Below are 20,971 nucleotides of genomic sequence, written 5' to 3'. Positions count from 1 at the left end.
GCTAGACTCAATCAAGGGCATGCTATCAAGAAACACTTGATATAGCTGAAGGCTGGAGACTAAAATGTAAGGGATATGGTGTCAAGGACATGTGTGAGTGTGCATGCGTGCATTAGTGGAGGCTCCTCAGAGGAGGAAGCGGAGGACCATCCTCCTTTGTGAATTTCATAAGAAAATAGTGGAACATTAAAGTTATCCTTCTTAGATACAACTATAATAAATATATTAAAATGTCACCAAATAATTGATTGAAACACACTGTTTTACAATGAAGGTCTACAGCAGCCTCAACATCACTCTATTAGGGTAGCACCATGGTGTTGCCGGAAGACAGCTAGCTTCTGTCCTCCTCTGGGTTCATTGACTTTAATACAAAACCTAATTATGACAACTTCAGGAAGACATCCCCAACCTATCAGAGCTCATGCAGCATGAACTGACATGTTGTCCACTCAATCAACGTATCAGAGAATGAATCTAGTACTGACGCATAAGCCACAGCTAGCAGGCACTGCAGTACGTAGAATGTGATGAGTATTTGACTCAAAGAGAGAGAAAGACAATAGTTCAACAATTTTGAACAAATTTTTCCGACTACACTGTACTGTGTAATTGTTGCGAGTTTACTAATGCATTAGTGCTTAGTAGTCTTGTTTACTATGACATAACAATGATGTAGGCTGTGTGTAGCCGTTAGCAGTCATGATATGAAGGTTTGGCTTGGAAAGTGTTTTTTCGCCTGGTCACATACAGCTGATGTGTTGTGCACTGAAGTCCACAAGCGAACGGAAAAGGTGAGAGGAGGAGAGCGCGTAGATAGATAACGAGCAAAGTCATCATGCTGTTTTTATGTGGCTGCTATGAACTGTTTGCATGTGATCAGGGCTGTATTCATTTTGCCGATTCTGTTGAAAAGCGTTTCTTAAACGGAAGCAAACGGAACAAACCGGGATAAACATACCTGAATTTGTTCAATGGAAACTCTCATTTACAACTGTTGGACTAATGATTACACCCTAGATCATGCAGGCAAGAGTGTGCAAGACGGTATTGAATTTGTCACGGTCTTGTCACTTTGATTACTCAAAATTATCTCGATCTGTGCACCTACGTTGTAAAATAGCCTAGGTTGAAGCATCCTCATGATGGGTACAGGGAAAAATATAGTATCATGAAGTAACCTAAACCTATCTATGTAACATTGAGCTGGGTGAATGGAATATGAATGACAGTCATCCAATATGCTGTAACAGAAATAAGGCCATGCTAATAAAATAAAAATCATCCTCCCTCATGTTAAACGGCATCGACCGCCACTGACGTGCATGTGTGTGTGTGCGCAAGCATGTGTGCGTGTGTGTACGTGTATTCATGACTCCTTTCCCATTTCGACATGCCTTTTACATTATGTACCAGTCCCATTCTACAGCGCTGAATAACGAAAGATCAAATGAATCCAAATCAACTCTTTCTTTCTCCTTTCCTCCCCAGTGGAGAGAGTGGAGCGGGTAAGACAGAGAGCACCAAGCTGATCCTGAGGTTCCTGTCGGCTATGAGTGAGCACTCCCTGGAGCTCTCCTCAACAGACAGGACGTCACACGTGGAGGAGGACCTCCTGGAGAGCAGGTATGTGTTTACATAGCTAAGGACTTGTGGAGAGCTGAATCAACAACCTCTAAACACTTGCTTTTGAGAAGGAAAAGGCCAAATCATTTTTATTCAGTGAGTCAATCATCGCTATCTTAATGCAACCCCGAAAAGTCCCAATGGGCCAGTCTGGTCCCAAGTAAGGTAGATCTTTTTTGGGCCAGGGTGGGCTTTTTGGGGAACAGGTCTCAGAGGTCAGAGGTGTGTCTTTAGGCCAAACAGTGGGGTAAAGTTGTATGGTGTAAGCAAGCCATAAGTAAAAGGTGTTAGTACTCATTTTAGGTGTTGGTACTTATTTACATTTGACAGTATTTGTATTTTATTATGGATCCCCATTAGTTCCTGCCAAGGCAGCAGCTACCCTTCCTGGTGTCCAAACACATTAAGACACTTATATTACATATAAACAAAATATAAAACGGTGCTTCGTATAACACTGTCACACCACCACATATCCACAACACAAAATGTATGTTACCACTAAACAACAATATTACAATGTATGTGTGTGTAGAGTGTTTGCTAGCGCCCTTGTGTGTCTGTACCTGTGTGTACCTGTGTGTGTGTCTCTTCACAGTCCCCGCTGTTCTATAAGGTGTATTTTTATCTGTTTTTTAAATCTGATTCCACTGCTTGCATCAGTTACCTGATGTGGAATAGAGTTCCATGTAGTCATATAGTACTGTGTGCCTCCCATAGTCTGTTCTGGACTTGGGGATTGTGAAGAGACCTCTGGTGTCATGTCTTCTGGGGTTTGCATGGGTGTCTGAGCTGTGTGCTAGTAGTTTAAACAGACCGCTCAGTGCAGTCAGCTTGTCAACACCTCTTACAAAAACAAGTAGTGATGAATTTAATCTCTCCTCCACTTTGAGCCATGAGAGATTGACATGCATATCATTGATGTTAGCTCTCTGTGTACATTTAAGTCCCGCTTTTGGAACCTGACCACACGACTGAACAGTATGTGTGTGACAAAACTAGGGCCTGTAAGACCTGCCTTGTTGATAGTGCTGTTAAGAAGGTAGAGTAGCGCTTTATTATGGACAGACTTCTCACCATCTTAGCTACTGTTAAATCAACATGTTTTTATCATGACAGTGTACAATCCAGGGTTACTCCAAGCACAATCCAGGGTTACTTTAATCACCTCAACTTGCTCAATTTCTACATTATTTATTACCAGATATAGTTGAGGTTTAGGGTTTAGTGAATGATTTGTCCCAAATATAATTATTTTAGTTTTTGAAATATTTAGGGCTAACTTATTCCTTGCCACCCATTCTGAAACTAACTGCAGCTCTTTGTTAAGTGTTGCAGTGATTTCACTCAATGTAGTAGCTGACGTGTATAGCGTTGAGTCATCCTCATACATAGACCCTAACACCCTCTGTGTTCTGATAGACAGGTAACTCTTTATCCACATTATACCAGCAGCAGACTATGATCGATAATGTCAAAAGCCACACTGAAGTCTAACAAAACAGCCCCCACAATCTATCAGCAATTTCTCTCAACCAATCATCAGTCGTTTGTGTAAGGGCTGTGCTCGTTAAATCTCCTTCCCTATAAGCGTGATGATTTTTTTGTTGTCTATTTGTTTACTGTAAAATAGCATTGTATCTGGTCAAACACCATTTTTTCCAGAAGTTTACTTACAGACTGATTGGTTGGCTATTTGATCCAGTAAAGGGGGGTTTACTATTCTTGGGTAGCGGAATTACTTTTACAGAGTGGAAAGTAGCTTAGTGGTTAAGAGGTTGTAACTGAAAGATTGCTTGTTTGAATCTTCGAGCTGGCAAGGTGAAAGATCTGTTCATGTGCCCTTGAGCAAAGCACTTACCCCTATCCAGTCGCTCTGGATAAGAGTGTCTGCTAAATGACTAAAATGTAAATGTAAAATGCTTCCCTCCAGGCCTGAGGGCACACACTTTCTAGTAGGCTTAAATTGAAGATATGGCAAGTAGGAGTGGCAATATCGTCCGCTATTTTCCTCAGTAATTTTCCACCCAAGTTGTCAGACCCCGGTAGCTTGTCATTGTTGATTAGACAACAATGATTTGTTCACTTCTTCCACACTCACTTTACACAATTCAAAATTACAATAATTTGATCAGTTATACTTGGATGTGTAATGTCCGCGTTTGTTGCTGGCATGTCATGCCTAAGTTTGCTAATCTTGCTAATAAAAAATCATTCAAGTAATTGGCAATATCAGTGGGTTTTGTGATGAATGAGCCAACTGGTTCAATGAATAATGGAGCTGAGATTGCCTTTTTCTCCAAAATGTCATTTAAGGTGCTCCAAAGCCTTTAACTGTCATTCTTTATATAATTTATCTTTGATTCTTAGTATAGTTTCTTCTTCTTTTTATTCAGTTTAGTCACATGATTTCTCTATAGCAGTACATTTGCCAATCAGTTGGCAGCCAGACTTATTTGTCATTCCTTTTGCCTCATCCCTTTCAACCATATCATTTTTCAATTCCTCCTCAATCCACGGGGATTGAACCATTTTTACGTTTTAATGGGTGCATCAGTAACTGGAATATGAATTTCATAAATGTGTCAAGTGCAGCGTCTGGTTGCTCCTCATTACACACCAGACCAACAAACAGTATTTACATCATCAACATATGAATCACTACAAAACTTATATATGACCTCTTATACACTATATTAGGCCAAGCCTTTGGAACTTTGGTTTTCCTAGACATGGCTACTATATTGTGATCACTACATCCAATGGATCTGGATACTGCTTTAAAGCAAATTTCTGCAGTACAATATTCTATTGGCTCTATATGAATTATTGGACAGCACCTGCCTACTTTATGTACAGATTGTAAACCATTTTCAGTGATTTAACTTTTTGGAAAGAAAGTATTTTCCCAACCTTATCTAGTTGCAGGTGCATGGAGGATGTAAAAAAAACATTATTTGAAAAAGACACTCCAGCTCGCTGCCAATATTCTTATTTCAACAATTTAGTGGACTTTATCTCTCTCTGTCTCTCTCTACTCCTTTAGCCCAATCATGGAAGCCTTCGGCAACGCCAAGACCGTCTACAACAACAACTCTAGCCGGTTTGGGAAGTTTGTTCAACTGCACTTCTGTCAGAAGGGCAACATCCAAGGCGGTAAAATCGTGGACTGTATCCTTTACTACGCTATTAACATCCATAGTGTGGACAGAATGATGTTTTCTACATGTCCTGTTCAAGTTCCTATAGGAAATGCTCCAAACTGCTGCCAAGCACTCTTCAGTGAAGGGTTTAGGTGATGATTTATTAGCGTGCTTTATTAGTGTGCAGTGTGCTGTTCTAGTTTCAAACATATGACAATCTCTGTTCTGGTGAGTTAGAGAATGGGACAATCAATGACTAGGTGTCGAGATAGAAAACTCTGCTTTCTCTCTGGAACTATTTTCCCTCCTATCTTTTCACCTACTTTGAGGAGTGACTCTCCCTCTCTCTTTTCTCTCTCCACTCTCTCATCTGTCTGTACATTTCTCTCTCCTTCATCTTCCCCTCTTCTTTCTAAAAATCTATGCCAGATAATTGTCATACATGAATCTCAATGTGGAGCATCCGACTTTCTAAAGGTAATATATGCCTTAACTACCACCTTTCTGTGCAAAGACCTCCTAGAGAAGGTAAATATTATCTTTCTCTCTCTGTCTCTCTCTCTCAATCTCTCTTTCCCCATTATCCCCTCTCTCTCTGCCTCTGGCAGTCGGTCGGTCTCTCTCTCTCTCCCTTTCTCTCTGTCTCTCTCTCTCTAATGTCATTGTGTTGCTATGTGTACTGTTGGAGGTGTGCGTTGATGGTTGTGTCCTCTGCCCTATCAGAATCGAGTTGTTAGGCAGAATCCAGGGGAAAGGAACTATCACATCTTCTATGCACTTCTGGCTGGAACCAATGCAGAACAGAGGGGTGAGTGACAATATGATACATGTGTCAAACCAAAACATAACAGAAGGATGTAGCTATCTCGTAGTTTATTTTCTACATGGGGCAAAAAGGCCCCCAAAGTAAGATCCAAGCCCACTTTAGCATCAAAACTGAACATTGAAACCAATAATAGCCAAACTTTATAAGATTTGGTGGCCTGCCTCGCCTAAATCAAATAAAATGTTATTTGTCACATGCTTTGTAAACAACAGGTGTAGACTAACAGTTAAATACTTACTTATGGGTATTTTTCCAACAATGCAAAGTTAAAGATTATTCAATTCCATTAAAAAAATTGAAATAGTGATACGAGGAATAAATACACAGTGAATAACAATACCAAGTAAAAAATAACATGGTTATATAAGGGGCGAGTGTGAAATTGTGTGTGAGTGTGTATGTGACATCATTATGCATATGCGTGCGTGCGTGCGTGCGTGCGTGCGTGTGTGTGTGTAGAGCCCAGTGTGTGTGCATAGTCAGTGCAAGGTAGCAAGAGGGTGCAAAAAAGGGTCAATGCAGGTTAGTCCGGGTAGCCATTTGATTAGCTTAGCAGTCTTATGGCTTGGAAGTAGAAGCTGTTCAGGGTCCTGTTGGTTCCAGACTTGGTGCACTGGTTGCTGTGCGGTAGCAGAGAGAACAGTCTATGGTTTGGCAGTAGAAGCTGTTCAGGGTCCTGTTGGTTCCAGACTTGGTGCACTGGTTGCTGTGCGGTAGCAGAGAGAACAGTCTATGGTTTGGAAGTAGAAGCTGTTCAGGGTCCTGTTGGTTCCAGACTTGGTGCACTGGTTGCTGTGCGGTAGCAGAGAGAACAGTCTATGGCTTGGAAGTAGAAGCTGTTCAGGGTCCTGTTGGTTCCAGACTTGGTGCACTGGTTGCTGTGCGGTAGCAGAGAGAACAGTCTATGGCTTGGAAGTAGAAGCTGTTCAGGGTCCTGTTGGTTCCAGACTTGGTGCACTGGTTGCTGTGCGGTAGCAGAGAGAACAGTCTATGGCTTGGAAGTAGAAGCTGTTCAGGGTCCTGTTGGTTCCAGACTTGGTGCACTGGTTGCTGTGCGGTAGCAGAGAGAACAGTCTATGGCTTGGAAGTAGAAGCTGTTCAGGGTCCTGTTGGTTCCAGACTTGGTGCACTGGTTGCTGTGCGGTAGCAGAGAGAACAGTCTATGGCTTGGAAGTAGAAGCTGTTCAGGGTCCTGTTGGTTCCAGACTTGGTGCACTGGTTGCTGTGCGGTAGCAGAGAGAACAGTCTATGGCTTGGAAATAGAAGCTGTTCCGGGTCCTGTTGGTTCCAGACTTGGTGCACTGGTTGTCGTGCGGTAGCAGAGAGAACCGTCTATGGCTTGGGGGTCCTGGATGGCAAGGAGCTCGATCCCAGTGATGTACTGGGCCGTACTCACCACCCTCTGTAGCTCCTTGCGGTCGGGTGCCTTGCAGTTGTCGTACCAAACGGTGATGCAGCCAGTCAAGATGCTTTCAATGGTGCAGCTGTAGAACTTTTGAGGATCTCAGGGCCCATGCAAAATCTTTTCAGCTTCCTGAGGGGCAAGAGGCGCTGTAGTGCCCTCTTCACAACTGCATGGGTGTGTTTGGACCATGTTAATTCCTTAGTGATGTGGACACCAAGGAACTTGAAGCTATTGATCCTGCTCTACTACTGCCCCATCGATGTGGATGGGGGCGTGCTCGCCCCTCCGTTTCCTGGAGTCCACGATCAGCTCTTAACTGATGTTGAGGGAAAGGTTGTTGTCCTGGCACCACACTACCAGGTCTCTGACCTCCTCCCTATAGGATGCCTTATCGTTGTCAATGATCAGTCCTACCATCATCGTGTTGTCAGCAAACTTGATGATGGTGCTGGAGCCGTGCGCGGCCATGCAGTCGTGGGTGAACAGGGAGTCCAAGAGGGGACTAAGCACACACCTCTGATGGGGCCCCATGTTGATGGTCAGCTTGACGAATATGTTGTTGCCTAGCCTCACTACCTGGAGGCGGCCCGTCAGGAAGACCAGGATCCAGTTGCAGAGGGAAGTGTTTGGTCCCAGGGTCCTGAGCTTGGTAATGAGCTTGGAGGGGACTCTAGTGTTGAATTCTTAGCTGTAATCGATGAACAGCATTCTCACATAGGTGTTCCTCTTGTCCAGGTGGGAGAGAGCATTGTGGAGTGCAATAGAGATTGCATCATCTGTGGATCTGTTGGGGCAGAATGCGAATTGGAATGTGTCCAGGGTGTCTGGGATGATGGTGTTGATGTGATTCATGACCAGCCTTTCAAAGCATTTCATGCAATATATGTCGATATGTGTTTCTCCTACAGTGGTTCTTCCTTTAAAAGTTTTGAGCTTATGCTGCGACCATTTGTGGTAGATGGTGGCATTCTGTCATTGCACAACACTATCACAAGGGGGAGGTAGAACGCTAACCTATCGGTAGTCTAAACTGCAGCAATTAATGGAGGCGTTTTCAGTCTGAGAGTCTCTCCTCTGCCACTAGAGTCCTGCATCAGGCAACAACAAAATAAACTGTTGATTGTCCTGGAGTTAAGAGACAACTTGGGTAAATTTCACTTGACTTGAATTTCACTTGACGTGGACTGACGATTTTCGGATAATAGGCACGGTGGGCTTTTGGTTTCTCTCCCTCTTAAAAAAACAGAAATAAATAATGCTAAATAACAAGCTGGCTTTATTTACAAATTAGTAAGAATGTCTCACCCCAAGTTCAAGAATGGCCTTTTTCCCTTTATTCAGATTACAATCGCTCACTTTCGGTTATTTGAAACGAAGCCATAGAAAGTTGGTTGCAATTTTAGTAGGAAAAAAAGTAAGGAACTTGTCTGTCGGCCCTGCATTAAAGACCAAAATTGGTTAAAGAAAATTGTGATTAAATAAAAATATATACCAGTTTCATTTAAGGACCGAAAAATTGACAGCTGTGCCATATAGACTGCAAAATAGTTGGAAAGCTATTTTTGATATACCAATTCCATGGCACGTGGTTTATGAATTAACACGCAATTTTCCATTCCTCCTGAAAGCCCTAATATTAAAAACAGCCAAATGCATTCTCTCCGTCACCCACACGCACTTTAAACATTTGGATAATAAAGCATTTAAAGGCTGACATTGGTGGATTTTAATACTTCTGACAACCAAAATTCTAACTCCACCCATAACTTTTGGACTTTTGAACATTCCCAGAAGGCATGGATTATTAGAACCTACTGCAGGCCTAAAAGCTATGGGTACAAACAAAGTTTCCATGATGGGTAATTAGCAGGACAATAGACTCTTCAACCAACTATCAGCAGGACAACAGGCTCTTCCCATGCAAATGAACTGAATCCCCCAAAAACATTTCCACTGCATTTCAACCCTGCCACAAAAGGACCAGCTGACATCATGTCAGTGATTCTCTCGTTAACACAGGTGTGAGTGTTGACGAGGACAAGGCTGGAGATCACTCTTTTCATGCTGATTGAGTTCGAATAACAGACTGGAAGCTTAAAAAAGGAGGGTGGTGCTTGGAATCATTGTTCTTCCTCTGACTACCATTGTTATCTGCAAGGAAACACGTGCCGTCACCATTGCTTTGCACAAAAAGGGCTTCACAGGCAAGGATATTGCTGCCAGTAAGATTGCACCTAAATCAACGATTTATTGGATCATCAAGAACGTCAAGGAGAGCGATTCAATTGTTGTGAAGAGGACTTCAGGGCGCCCAAGAAAGTCCAGCAAGCGCCAGGACTGTCTCCTAAAGTTGATTCAGCTGCGGAATCGGGGCACCACAAGTACAGAGCTTGCTCAGGAATGGCAGCAGGCAGGTGTGAGTGCATCTGCACGCACAGTGAGGCAAAGACTTTTGGAGGATGGCCTGGTGTCGAGACGGGCAGCAAAGAAGCCACTTCTCTCCAGGAAAAACATCAGGGACAGACTGATATTCTGCAAAGGGTACAGGGATTTTACTGCTGAGGACTGGGGTAACGTCATTTTCTCTGCTAAATCCCCTTTTCGATTGTTTGGGGCATCCGGAAAAAAGCTTGTCCGGAGAAGACAAGGTGAGCGCTACCATCAGTCCTGTGTCATGCCAACAGTAAAGCATCCTGAGACCATTCAAGTGTGGGGTTGCTTCTCCGCCAAGGGTGTGGGCTCACTCACAATTTTGCCTAAGAACACAGCCATGAATAAAGAATGGTACCAACACATCCTCCAAGAGCAACTTTTCCCAACCATCCAGGAACAGTTTGGTGACGAACAATGTCTTTTCCAGCATGATGGAGCACCTTGCCATAAGGCAAAAGTGATAACTAAGTGGCTCAAAACAGCGCCAACCTTTGAAAGCCAGTCACCGCTTCCCCCCAAACCCCATGTTAACAAAACGTATTCTCCTATTTTCTCCTCGCTAAATAAACGGTACTGTAGTTGCCCAGATACTTCCCACCTTTCCCTCCATCTAATCCTTGTTTCGTGTTACTGAATTAGGTGCTGTCTGTCAGATGTATAATTTTGTATTTTTGGGGGGAATATAAACACCATTATATTAATCAAATTAATTAAGCTACATTTCTTAAAATAAATCCTGTATTCTATGTTCTTACAACAAAAGGTTTTTAAATTCTCTAGTACAGACAATATAAAAACAGTCAAATGCTTCTCAAAGATGCCCTCTGGTGGTCAAACGCTCACCAACTAGCATTAATGACAACAATGATATGCCACTTACAGTAAATAACGTGCCATAGAATTCTGCGGCAGCACGCAAGCTGTGCTGTAGTACCACACAACTTTTAAAGGAGGAACCACTGTATATAATGTTAGGAGAAACACTGGATTATACAACAATTACACTTTTAACCCATTATTGAGTCTTTCTTTTTTCCATGACAGAGGCCTTCAGTTTTTCCCCACCAGAGAATTACTACTACCTAAAGCAATCTGGCTGTGTGGCAGACAAGACAATCAACGACAAAGGCACTTTTCAGGACGTACTGGTATGGCCCTCCCATCTCTATCAATGGTTTATTGTTGATGATACAGTTCAGGGCATTCAAAAGTTACTTGCAGCAAGCGGTACATTTTTAACCGAACATTCGTGAGGTGATGCCAAGCGCCAAGTTCATTAGCAATCATCTAACAATAACCCATACATTTAAATACATTTCTGAAATATGCCCATGGCAATGTTACATCCCCTTTGAAGCAAATGTCGTTTTTTTGCTAATATACAGTACTTTTTTTGTTCACTTTTTATTGCCCAGAACGGTTGTAAAAAATTGACATTAGTGGAACTACAATTTGAAAATGTCAATGACAGGGTCTTGCCACAGGGTCTTACAGCTGCACCTCATACCATAGAGACACTAAAGCACCAGATTCCACTTATAGTGGTCTGGATTCAACTTTACTTGGTTTGTTCTGGGATATGGTAATGAATTGAATTAAATTGTGTCTGGACAGATTGAATATATGGGAAAACTAGGATATATTGTGTGATTAGATTTTTTTTTTATTCAATTTTTTTTCTTGGGGGCACAACTGCCTTTTTTTGGCAGCATCAACATTCTGTTAATTTGTGTTGTTTTCCATCCCAGAATGCAATGCGGACCATGCAGTTCACAGAGGAGAATATCTGGGAGATCCTTCGGCTCCTGGCGGGAATTCTTCATGCCGGGAATATCGAGTTTATGACGGCCGGAGGAGCTCAGGTCTCTTCCAAAACAGGTTAATGTCTCTCCTCTTTTCTCTTCTTCCTCTCCTCCTCACGTTCCCCTTTTTCCTTGAGGTACTACCTATGATATGCTACTTTCCTTGAGATTCTCCCTATCCCTGTCCTAGTTCTGGGTTGTCCAAGTTAAGAACTGCGCTGAGATTAGCTCTCCCCTATGCCTTAGCGCTAGGGTAACCTTAACCTTTTGCCTCAACTAAACAATAATATTCTGCCTAGTGCCCACAAAGCTTTGAAATGTGATATGTAATGAACACACTTGTATATCAACCTTAACTGTCATAACAAGATTGGTGTTTAGAAATAACCTTGATTTAATCACATTATGAATAAATGCATCTAGAGCAGTGGTCACCAACCTTTTCTGAGTCAAGATACTTTCACAGTCAAATATGATCTACCACTTAGATTATAAAAAAAAACATGATTTAAAAAATATAACATTAACCCAATAAAAACAGTTGTGTAGGAATGAGGTTTGTGCAGTGAGCCTAATACATTATCACAGCATATTGGATATATGCCTGGCCTGCCAATGGTGTTCTTCTCAGAACATATTAGATTTCAAATCTCCAGCTTTGATCAGTTGGTGTAGCATTTGCAAGGCACAACTGAGCATAAGTTGAAATAATTCATAAATAATTCGCTTTTTTATTTTACTGGACTGATGGTACCTGAATCTGATGGTCATGGTGCTTTCAAGACAACTGGGAACTCGGAAAAGACAAGGTCAAATCATGATGTCAGTGATCTTCAGGTAGGAAAGTCAGAGCTCTAGAAAGATGCCTGAGTTTCCGACTTGGAATTACGAGTTGCATGACCGTTCAAAACTATTTTTCCCAGTCAGATCTAGTTTTTTTCCCCAGAGTTCCCAGTTGTTTTGAACATGGCGTTAGTCTCAGTGGAGGGAGGGGGGGCAACAGCAGAGGGTTCACCATCTGCTGCTGCTTTGATTACCCGGTGAGCACGGTTTAACGCCAACAGCGCAATAGACACACACACAAAAAAAGGAGTGCAAGCCTTGAGCATTCGCTTTTCTACAGAAATGTTTGGGGATCGACTAGGAATGCCTTGAAGATCGACCAGGTTGGTGACCACTGATCTAGAGGGGCATAGACGGACATCAAATCAAATTTTATTGGTCACATACACATGGTTAGCAGATGTTATTGCGAGTGTAGCAAAATGCTTGATGACAGCACAGCAAAGGATATCTATTGTACAGTACTTATTACACCCCCACATCCCTTTTCTAAAATACCACTGTCTGTGTGTCTGTAGCACTGGGCAGGACAGCAGACCTCCTGGGCCTGAACTCAGAACATTTGGCCGAGGTGCTGACCCACAAGTCCTTGATCCTACGGGGTGAGGAGATCTGCACGCCGCTCACCGTTGAACAGGTAACCTAACCATGATGACAGAGGGCACCAGTTGACCCCATTGTTTAACTGCTTATGGTATAGGGGACGCATGCGTCCCACTTGGCCAAAAGCCAGGGAAAATGCAGCGTGGCAAATTCAAATAAATCACACATGTGAGATACTAAATTAAAGCTACACTCGTTGTGAATCCAGCCAACATGTCAGATTTTAAAAAGGCTTTTCGGCGAAAGCTATTATCTGATGATAGCACAACAGTAAACAAAGAGGGTAGCATATTTCAACCCTGCAGGCGCTACACAAAACGCAGAAATAAAATATAAAACATGCCTTACCTTTGACAAGCTTTTTTTGTTGGCACTCCAATATGTCGCATAAACATCACAATTGGTCCTTTTGTTTGATTAATTCTGTCCATATATATCCAAAATGTCCATTTATTTGGCGCGTTTGATACAGATAAAAACAGCTTCCAAATTGCGCAACGTCACTACAAAATATTTTAAGCGTTGCCTGTAAACTTTGCCAAAGCATTTCAAACTACTTTTGTAATACAACTTTAGGTATTTTTAAACATTAATAATTGATCAAATTGAAGACGGGTTTATCTGTGTTCAATACAGGAAGACAACAAACCAAGCTACTTTTCAAGTCTTGCGCAACTCTCAGTGTTACTCAGTTCCTAGATGGCCGTACTTCTTCATTGCACAAAGGAATAACCTCAATCAAATTCCAAAGACTGGTGACATCCAGTGGAAGTGGTAGGAACTGAAAACAAATTCCTAAGAAATATAATTTCCCAATGAGAACTCACTGAACAGACAGAGACCTCAAAAAAAAACAATTCTGATTAGTCCTCCGGGTTTTGCCTGCTACATAAGTTCTGTTATACTCACAGACATGATTCAAACAGTTTTAGAAACTTGAGTGTTTTCTATCCAATACTAGTAATAAGCATATCTTATATTCTTGGCATGAGTAGCAGGAAGTTGAAATTGGGCATGCTATTTATCCAAAAGTGAAAATGCTGCCCCCTAAACCTTAAGAAGTTAACATCAGGAAGTGGCTTCACTCCTTTGCGACACTAATCCCTCGACACACAAATATTGACCCCATGGTCAACACCTGACATTAGGGCAGATAGATAGGCCAGGGGCATGAGTTATGCCATAGGGAAACATTTAGGGCTGGTGTTTCATAGTCAATGGCGCCTGCCCAACTGTGAGGCTAGCCACCAACTTTGTGAAAAAAATACTTTGGTTTCAAAGTCAATGGTGGCTTATCTCTACCTCGTTTACATAGGTCCTGCTAGACAAAACAAAGCATTCATGGTCTCTTACAGTTATGTGTGACCGCCGTTGTTGTCAGCGTTTGAAGGCTGGGTGTGTATTGGCCACTGACCCTGAACCATTTCCCCTTGCATGACCTGGGTTGTGTTGACTAAGCACTAAACTTAACATTTTAAAACATTTAAAAAAAAGAAAACATAACATACAGATTAGTCCCTCACTGTTTCACCTAGTTGTCTTGCATTTGGTGCCTAATGAACCCCACCCCTATCATGTGTCTGATTTAATCTCTAAAGCTAGGAGTGTAGCTGGCCAGGCTAATCACATTTGACGCTGATTCAGCAGATATGGTCAGCAGATAAACAGGAGACACAACTAGTGCCAGACTGGATTATCACCGATGACGTTGCCACGAGCAGCACCGCAGATATTGAGATGAGCGAGATGCAAGACTTGGCGCTCACACAGTCACACACACAGTATCTGTGCATTTGCATGGGTTCGCTGTTGGGTGCCCTGGCCTGTGCACACGCCAGGACATGTGACTGTGTATGTGACTGTGTGAGAGTGAGGTCTTGTATCTCTCTCACCTCAATATTTGCAGTGCTGCTTGGGGCAATGTCATTTCTCTGAGTTTACCTTTATGGTCAGGCGGGCGATGGTCTACTTGTGATAACCGGCTCAAGTGTCTCCAGTTCATCTGCTGACCATGTCTGCTGAATCAGCGTCAAAGCCTCACGCTTCAACGCTCTTAGCGGAAATGCTGTTTATTTTCTGCATCTGCATCTGTCATATCTCTGAGTCTATCTTTAATAACTTGGCTTGTGTAGGAGATCATATGTAGACTATTTAAACTAGCTTTTATAAATAATGTATGCCTCTGGGGGTGCTGTCTAAATGGACAGAAAATGTTTCCAGAAATGACTACATTGGACAGAAAGGAGCACACCTCCCTATCCGAAGTGCAGGTATTTTGCAATCAGAAAAAGCAGAAGCAGATTGTGGAAGTCACCTTTTAAATGCATATTGCAAAGCACAAGTTGCTTATCTGCGTGTGTTTGAATCCCAGCCACGGTATGAATGAATTCATGGTTACACCAAGGGATAGTCAATTTAAAGGTCATCCAGAGTCATTTAGATTCCTATTTTACTTGAACGAGAACAGGGCAGCTTCCTTTTTTGTAAAACTGTGATGTCATTTTCTTTTTCCCAGGCGGTGGATTCCAGGGACTCCATGGCGATGGCACTTTATTCCCAGTGTTTCACCTGGATTATCCGGAAACTCAACAACCGTATCCGAGGGAAAGAGGACTTCAAATCCATTGGCATCCTAGACATATTTGGATTTGAGAATTTCGAGGTTGGTTGGAAAAAAAACATTTTGGTGGTTCAAGGTGTAATGTCTGAATCACTTGCCTTTTTGATACATTTCCTAAATGATCATGTCTTATATTTCTTCCTGTTTTGTGAACAACATATCTTAGTCAGGAAACTCACTGATCACAAGCAATGATGTACGTTCATCTTAATGTTGATTTCTCATATTGGCTGTCACCATCAGTAATGAATAAAAATGGCCTCCAGCAAATCCAGCCAAACTACTTAAAATCAACTATCAGTCATCCATGAGACAGTTCACCCTCAAGAGCAACAGGTGTTTATCATGACCTAGATAACTCTCAAACTTAAGTAGTAGATTTGCACATTCATTATGATGTCTATGATCTTAGTGTTCCCTATAGGAGGCACTGCATTTACAAAACATCCTAGAGGAGGAGGGCTGACATAAATTCAGTTTTGCCTTTTAAATTATAATGCATGATAGATCAGCACTCATACTCTGAGTTGCTTTGTGAATACAGGTGCAGATTTACAAACAAATTCATTAGAGATGGTGGAAGAAAACTGCAGGTAGCCTAGAGGTTAGAGTGTTGGGCCAGTAACTGAAAGGTTGCTAGTCAAAATCTGTCGATTTGCCCTTGAGCAAGCGACTTAACCCTAATTGCTCCAGGGTCGCCGTTGATTAAGGCAGACCTGGCCGTGACGCCACTCTCAGGGGGAGTTGGGGTATGCAAAAAACACATTTGTGTGAAATAGGACAAATATAAGCATCCACCAAGTTATTATGATAATACTTGTATGTAAAGTGAAATTGTAGAGTTTCATGTTGTAACTGACTATTCTTACAACATGAAACCCTGTTGGAAAAATCATCAGGAGCAAACCATTACAAAACAAATCACTTGGCGGATGTACCCCATGACCCCCCCCACCACCCCCATCAAACAATTGTAAATATTTAGTATGTGAGTCTTACATCTCTCTCTCTGACAGGTCAACCGCTTTGAGCAGTTCAACATTAACTATGCAAACGAGAAACTTCAGGAATACTTTAACAAGCACATCTTCTCGCTGGAGCAACTTGAATACAACAAGTGGGTAGAACTTTCACATTAAATTTATATAGTGTTACAGCCTATCATTTTTATAAATATGTATTCTATTTACAGTTTATCAGAATGTATAACATGTATGCTAATTTATAAAACATTTATAAGCATGTGTAAAAATAAGAGCTTATTCATGAAGGTTATTATAAAGTGTTACAGGTTAATTTCAATTTCAATTTGATTGGCTTATGTTTTAGTTTTTCTTGCTCCATCAGGGAAGGGCTTGTATGGGAGGACATCAACTGGATGGACAACGGGGAATGTTTGGATCTGATTGAGAAGGTATGTCTTTTTCATTCCCACTTGAATGGGATTTTTCTCACGTTGACACTGCTAGAATTTACACTTGTGAAGCAGGTTTCATATTATGGTGATGCCTGCCACAAGGTTGGGCACAGGAGCATTGTCAAATGTAAATCTTTTCAACTTTGACTGTAGCAGCCTGATGTACGCCACTTGTAAGCGCAACAGCAACCCTTAGGAACTGTAGTCCCCTTCAATTGGGAACCAACGGCTAGCTCAGTGCAATGCCATTCTAGCCGTTATAATGTGAAACCCCTTTGACCTGGCGACAACGTTACCCAGACAAATGTGGTCTTGATCTACCAGAAACAATAATTTCTATACATAAAAATACACTTATTTCTATAGATAGAAATATGTTGTAAATCTATTGATTAGAGTTGTCAGGAAAATAATATACTGTTTCGGACTGGTTCTGATAACATCTGTCTATTTTCTTCACAGAAACTGGGTCTCCTTGCACTGATGAACGAGGAGAGTCATTTTCCCAAAGCCACTGACGGCACTCTACTGGAGAAGCTCCACAGCCAGCACTCGGTGAGTCTTTCTTTCCATCCGTAAGGTGATCACTGATCTGATCAAGTTGGATTGGTGGAAACAATCCCTGATCAATGATTACTTGGAGGAAGGAAGGATTCATCTCTAAACTATTATACAGCTTTGTATATATATATTGAAGACCCCCATGTCACTTTTCCTCAGTGATTTGAAAGGATTGTAGGTGACAGCAATGTGGCAGAAGCTACTGTAACCCTAGATGGAGTTTTCCAACACTGCAAAATCATACGACATACTTTAAGAGAGGCTGGCTACTTTTTTATGGAAAGCCAAACAATGGATATGTTAGCTAATTTTGGGGCTAGCTGCCTCCTCTACATTCATAGCATTGGCACCCAGTGCTATTACAGCTTGGTTTGATTTACGCTCTGATCTCACCAGTGGGTGTAAAGAAACACTGAGTAGAGTTTTGATTTGGAATAAATATGAGCGCAACTCGTAAATATCCCTATAAATATTTGCGCTGCAAAATGTATAGGAGATTTATTAAATTGATTAATTGGATTATGAAAGAGTTACAGGGTATATTGGATATAATCAGGGTTGGGTAGGTTACTTTCTAAATGTAATCTGTTACAGTTACTAGTGTCAAATTGTAATCAGCAACGTAACTTTTGGATTACCCAAACTCAGTAACGTAATCTGATTACATTCAGTTACTTTTAGATTACTTTCCCCTAAAAGAGGCATTAGAAGAAGACAAAAATGTATGTTACCAATTTACTGCAGGATAAATCAATGTTAAAGTTTACATAGCTGGCTATATATATATATATATATATATATATATATATATATATATATATATATATATATATATATATATATATATTTATATATTTATATGTTAAATTTTACTTTATGGGTTGGTTATGTAGGCTTCTTCTAACCCATCGCTTTCTATTACATATAATAATACGATTAAAGTCTATCAGAATTCCATTCAATCCAATAAATGTTATACCCCTTGATCTTCAAGAATAGGACTTTGAAATATGGAAGTATAGATTAGCCAAATTGTTTTACCTGAGCATAACCCCAAAACGAAGGACTTATTAGCCTGCCCTACTCTGCTTATGATTTTGTTGTCATGGAGGACTGATTGGGCTCATTGCTTAGAGTTGAAAAATAAATGAGCACTACTTTGAGCACTACTGAAAAGTGTCATGTACGTGTGAAAATGAATGCCATATTCTGCATTAGCTATAGACCTATTGTTTACCTTTTTGTTGGTGACACTTTGATATCTTGATAATATGCAGCTGTTTAAAGGGCAAATCCACAGATGAAACAATAACAAAATCGTCGCCCCACCTCTGTTTTGGTAAAAAGTTGAGGAATGGGCCTGGAGAAATGTAACCACTCTCAGACGAATAGACAGAGCTATGGATGCAAGGACCGACCATCCATGATATCAACATTATTGTTTTAACAATGTTATGAGGCTATATAGTGTTTGTTGTCATCCTTACCTCCAAGCGCTTTTTCAAGTTGGATAATCTTTGGATGCCGACAGCAGTCGCACCATTGGAAGACATACACAGTGGCAATAAAAAGTATGTGAAGCCTTTGGAATTACCTGGATTTCTGCACAAATTTGTCATAACATTTGATCTGATCTTCATCTTAGTCAAAACAATAGACAAACTGTGTGTTTAAACTAATAACACACAAATTATTGTATTTTCCTGTCTATATTGAATACATCATTTAAAAATTCAGAATGGAAAAAGTATGTGAACCCCTAGGCTAATGACCTGTCCAAAAGCTAATTGGAGTCAGGAGTCAGCTAACCTGGAGTCCAATCAATGAGACAAGATTGGAGATGTTGGTTAGAGCTGCCCTGAACTATATAAATCACTCACAACATTTGAGTTTGTTATTCACAAGAAGCATTGCCTGATGTGAACCATGTTTCGAACAAACGAGATCTCAGAAGACCTAAGATTAAGAATTGTTGACTTGCATAAAGCTGGAAAAGGTTACAAAATTATCTCTAAAGGCCTTGATGTTCATCAGTTCACAATAAGACAAATTGTCTATAAATGGAGAAAGTTCAGCGCTGTAGCTACTCTCTCTAGGAGTGGCCATCCTGCAAAGATGACTGCAAGAGCACAGTGCAGAATGCTGAATGAGGTTAAGAAGAATCCTAGAGTGTCCGCTAAAGACATGCAGAAATCTCTGAAACATGCTAACATCTCTGTTGACAATTTTATGATACTTAAAACACATAACAAGAATGGTGTTCATGGGAGTACACCACGGAAGAAGCCACTGCTGTCCAAAAAAGAATTGCTGCACGTCTGAACAATGCAAAAGAGCACCTGGATGTTCCACAGCGCTACTGGCAAAATATTCAGTGGACAGATTAAACTAAATTTGAGTTGTTTGGAAGGAACACAACACTATGTGTGGAGAAAAAAAGGCACAGCACACCAACATCAAAACCTCATCCCAACTATAAAGTATGGTGGAGGGAGCATCATGGTTTGGGGCTGCCTCAGGGCCTGGACAACTTGCTATCATCGACGGGAAAATGAATTCCAAAGTTTATCAAGACATTTTGTAGGAGAATGGTAGGCTATCTGTCCGCCAATTGAAGCTCAACAGAAGTTGGGTGTTGCAACAAGCCAACAACAGAATGGCTTGAACGGAAGAAAATATGCCTTCTGGAGTGGCCCAGTCAGAGTCCGGACCTCAACCCGGTTTAAAATGCTGTGGCGTGACCTCGAGAGTGGTTCACACCAGACATCCTAAGAATATTGCTAAACTGAATCAGTTTTGTAAAGATAGTCTAAAATTCCTCCTGACCTTTGTGAAGGTCTGATATGCAACTACAGAAAACATTTGGTTGAGTTTATTTCTGCCAAAGGAGGGTCAACCAGTTATTAAATCCAAGTTCACATACTTTTCCCACCCTAGACTGTGTATGTTTACATGGTGTGTTCAATAAAGACATGAAAACATATAATTGTTTGTGTGTTATTAGTTTAAGCAGACTGTGTTTGTCTATTGTTGTGACTTAGATGAAGGTCAGATGAAATTTTATGACCAATTTATGCAGAAATCCAGGTAATTCCAAAGGACCTTGGATTGTAGCCTACAAAAGCCTTTTCCCACGATCGATCAAACACATTTGGTGTGTCATCATAGTGGTCTCTGACTTGTGGTCAGGCTCGCTCAGGTGGAACAAACTTAAACTTGTGCCTTTTTTCAATGCTAATGTGAATGTCATTGAGAACAGAGAAGTGTGAAACATTTTTTTTCGCAAAGGTCCTTTCTGAATTTAAAAGTAATCTAGTTTTTCAAAAGTATCTGTAATCTGATTACAATATTTTTGCTGGTAACATAACAGATTACAGTTACCGTTTTTTTTGCAATCCCTTACATGTAACAGATTACTGTTACTCCCCAACCCTGGATATAATGAATGAGTTATGATATTTTGAGATATCCAGAACTGCTTAAAGGATTTTGAAAGGGTACATTTTTGGCATAATAGCTTCAGTTTCTTGTCCTGAAATGGAATAATAATATATAATAATATTACTTATTTAGATTTCATTGATTCAACTACCTTTTCATCCCACTTACTGTACGTAACAATATAGCTAATGTAGTATATAGGCGTGCAGATCTCTTAGACTTTGTTTCTGAGTCTGAAATTATGATAAAGA

At 41.0% G+C, this 20,971-nt stretch overlaps 1 protein-coding gene across 2 annotated transcripts in view; it reads left to right on the top strand.

Moving 5' to 3' along the window:
- Positions 1 to 20,971, top strand: part of myo10 (myosin X) — a 255,739-nt gene that overhangs the window by 160,276 nt on the left and 74,492 nt on the right. For both annotated transcript variants that reach the window (XM_024419927.2, XM_042328542.1), the window contains 11 exons: positions 1,492 to 1,626; positions 4,673 to 4,797; positions 5,284 to 5,297; positions 5,493 to 5,577; positions 10,478 to 10,581; positions 11,182 to 11,311; positions 12,597 to 12,715; positions 15,197 to 15,343; positions 16,318 to 16,418; positions 16,649 to 16,715; positions 17,181 to 17,273. In XM_024419927.2, coding sequence (XP_024275695.2) covers positions 1,492 to 1,626; positions 4,673 to 4,797; positions 5,284 to 5,297; positions 5,493 to 5,577; positions 10,478 to 10,581; positions 11,182 to 11,311; positions 12,597 to 12,715; positions 15,197 to 15,343; positions 16,318 to 16,418; positions 16,649 to 16,715; positions 17,181 to 17,273 — 1,120 coding nt within the window. The remainder of the gene's footprint in view (positions 1 to 1,491; positions 1,627 to 4,672; positions 4,798 to 5,283; positions 5,298 to 5,492; positions 5,578 to 10,477; positions 10,582 to 11,181; positions 11,312 to 12,596; positions 12,716 to 15,196; positions 15,344 to 16,317; positions 16,419 to 16,648; positions 16,716 to 17,180; positions 17,274 to 20,971) is intronic.

This window comes from Oncorhynchus tshawytscha, linkage group LG10 (genome assembly GCF_018296145.1).
Source record: "Oncorhynchus tshawytscha isolate Ot180627B linkage group LG10, Otsh_v2.0, whole genome shotgun sequence".
Taxonomy (NCBI): Eukaryota; Metazoa; Chordata; class Actinopteri; order Salmoniformes; family Salmonidae; genus Oncorhynchus; species Oncorhynchus tshawytscha.
The sequence above is the reverse complement of the archived record's forward strand: the minus strand, read 5'-3'. Positions and strand labels throughout refer to the sequence as shown.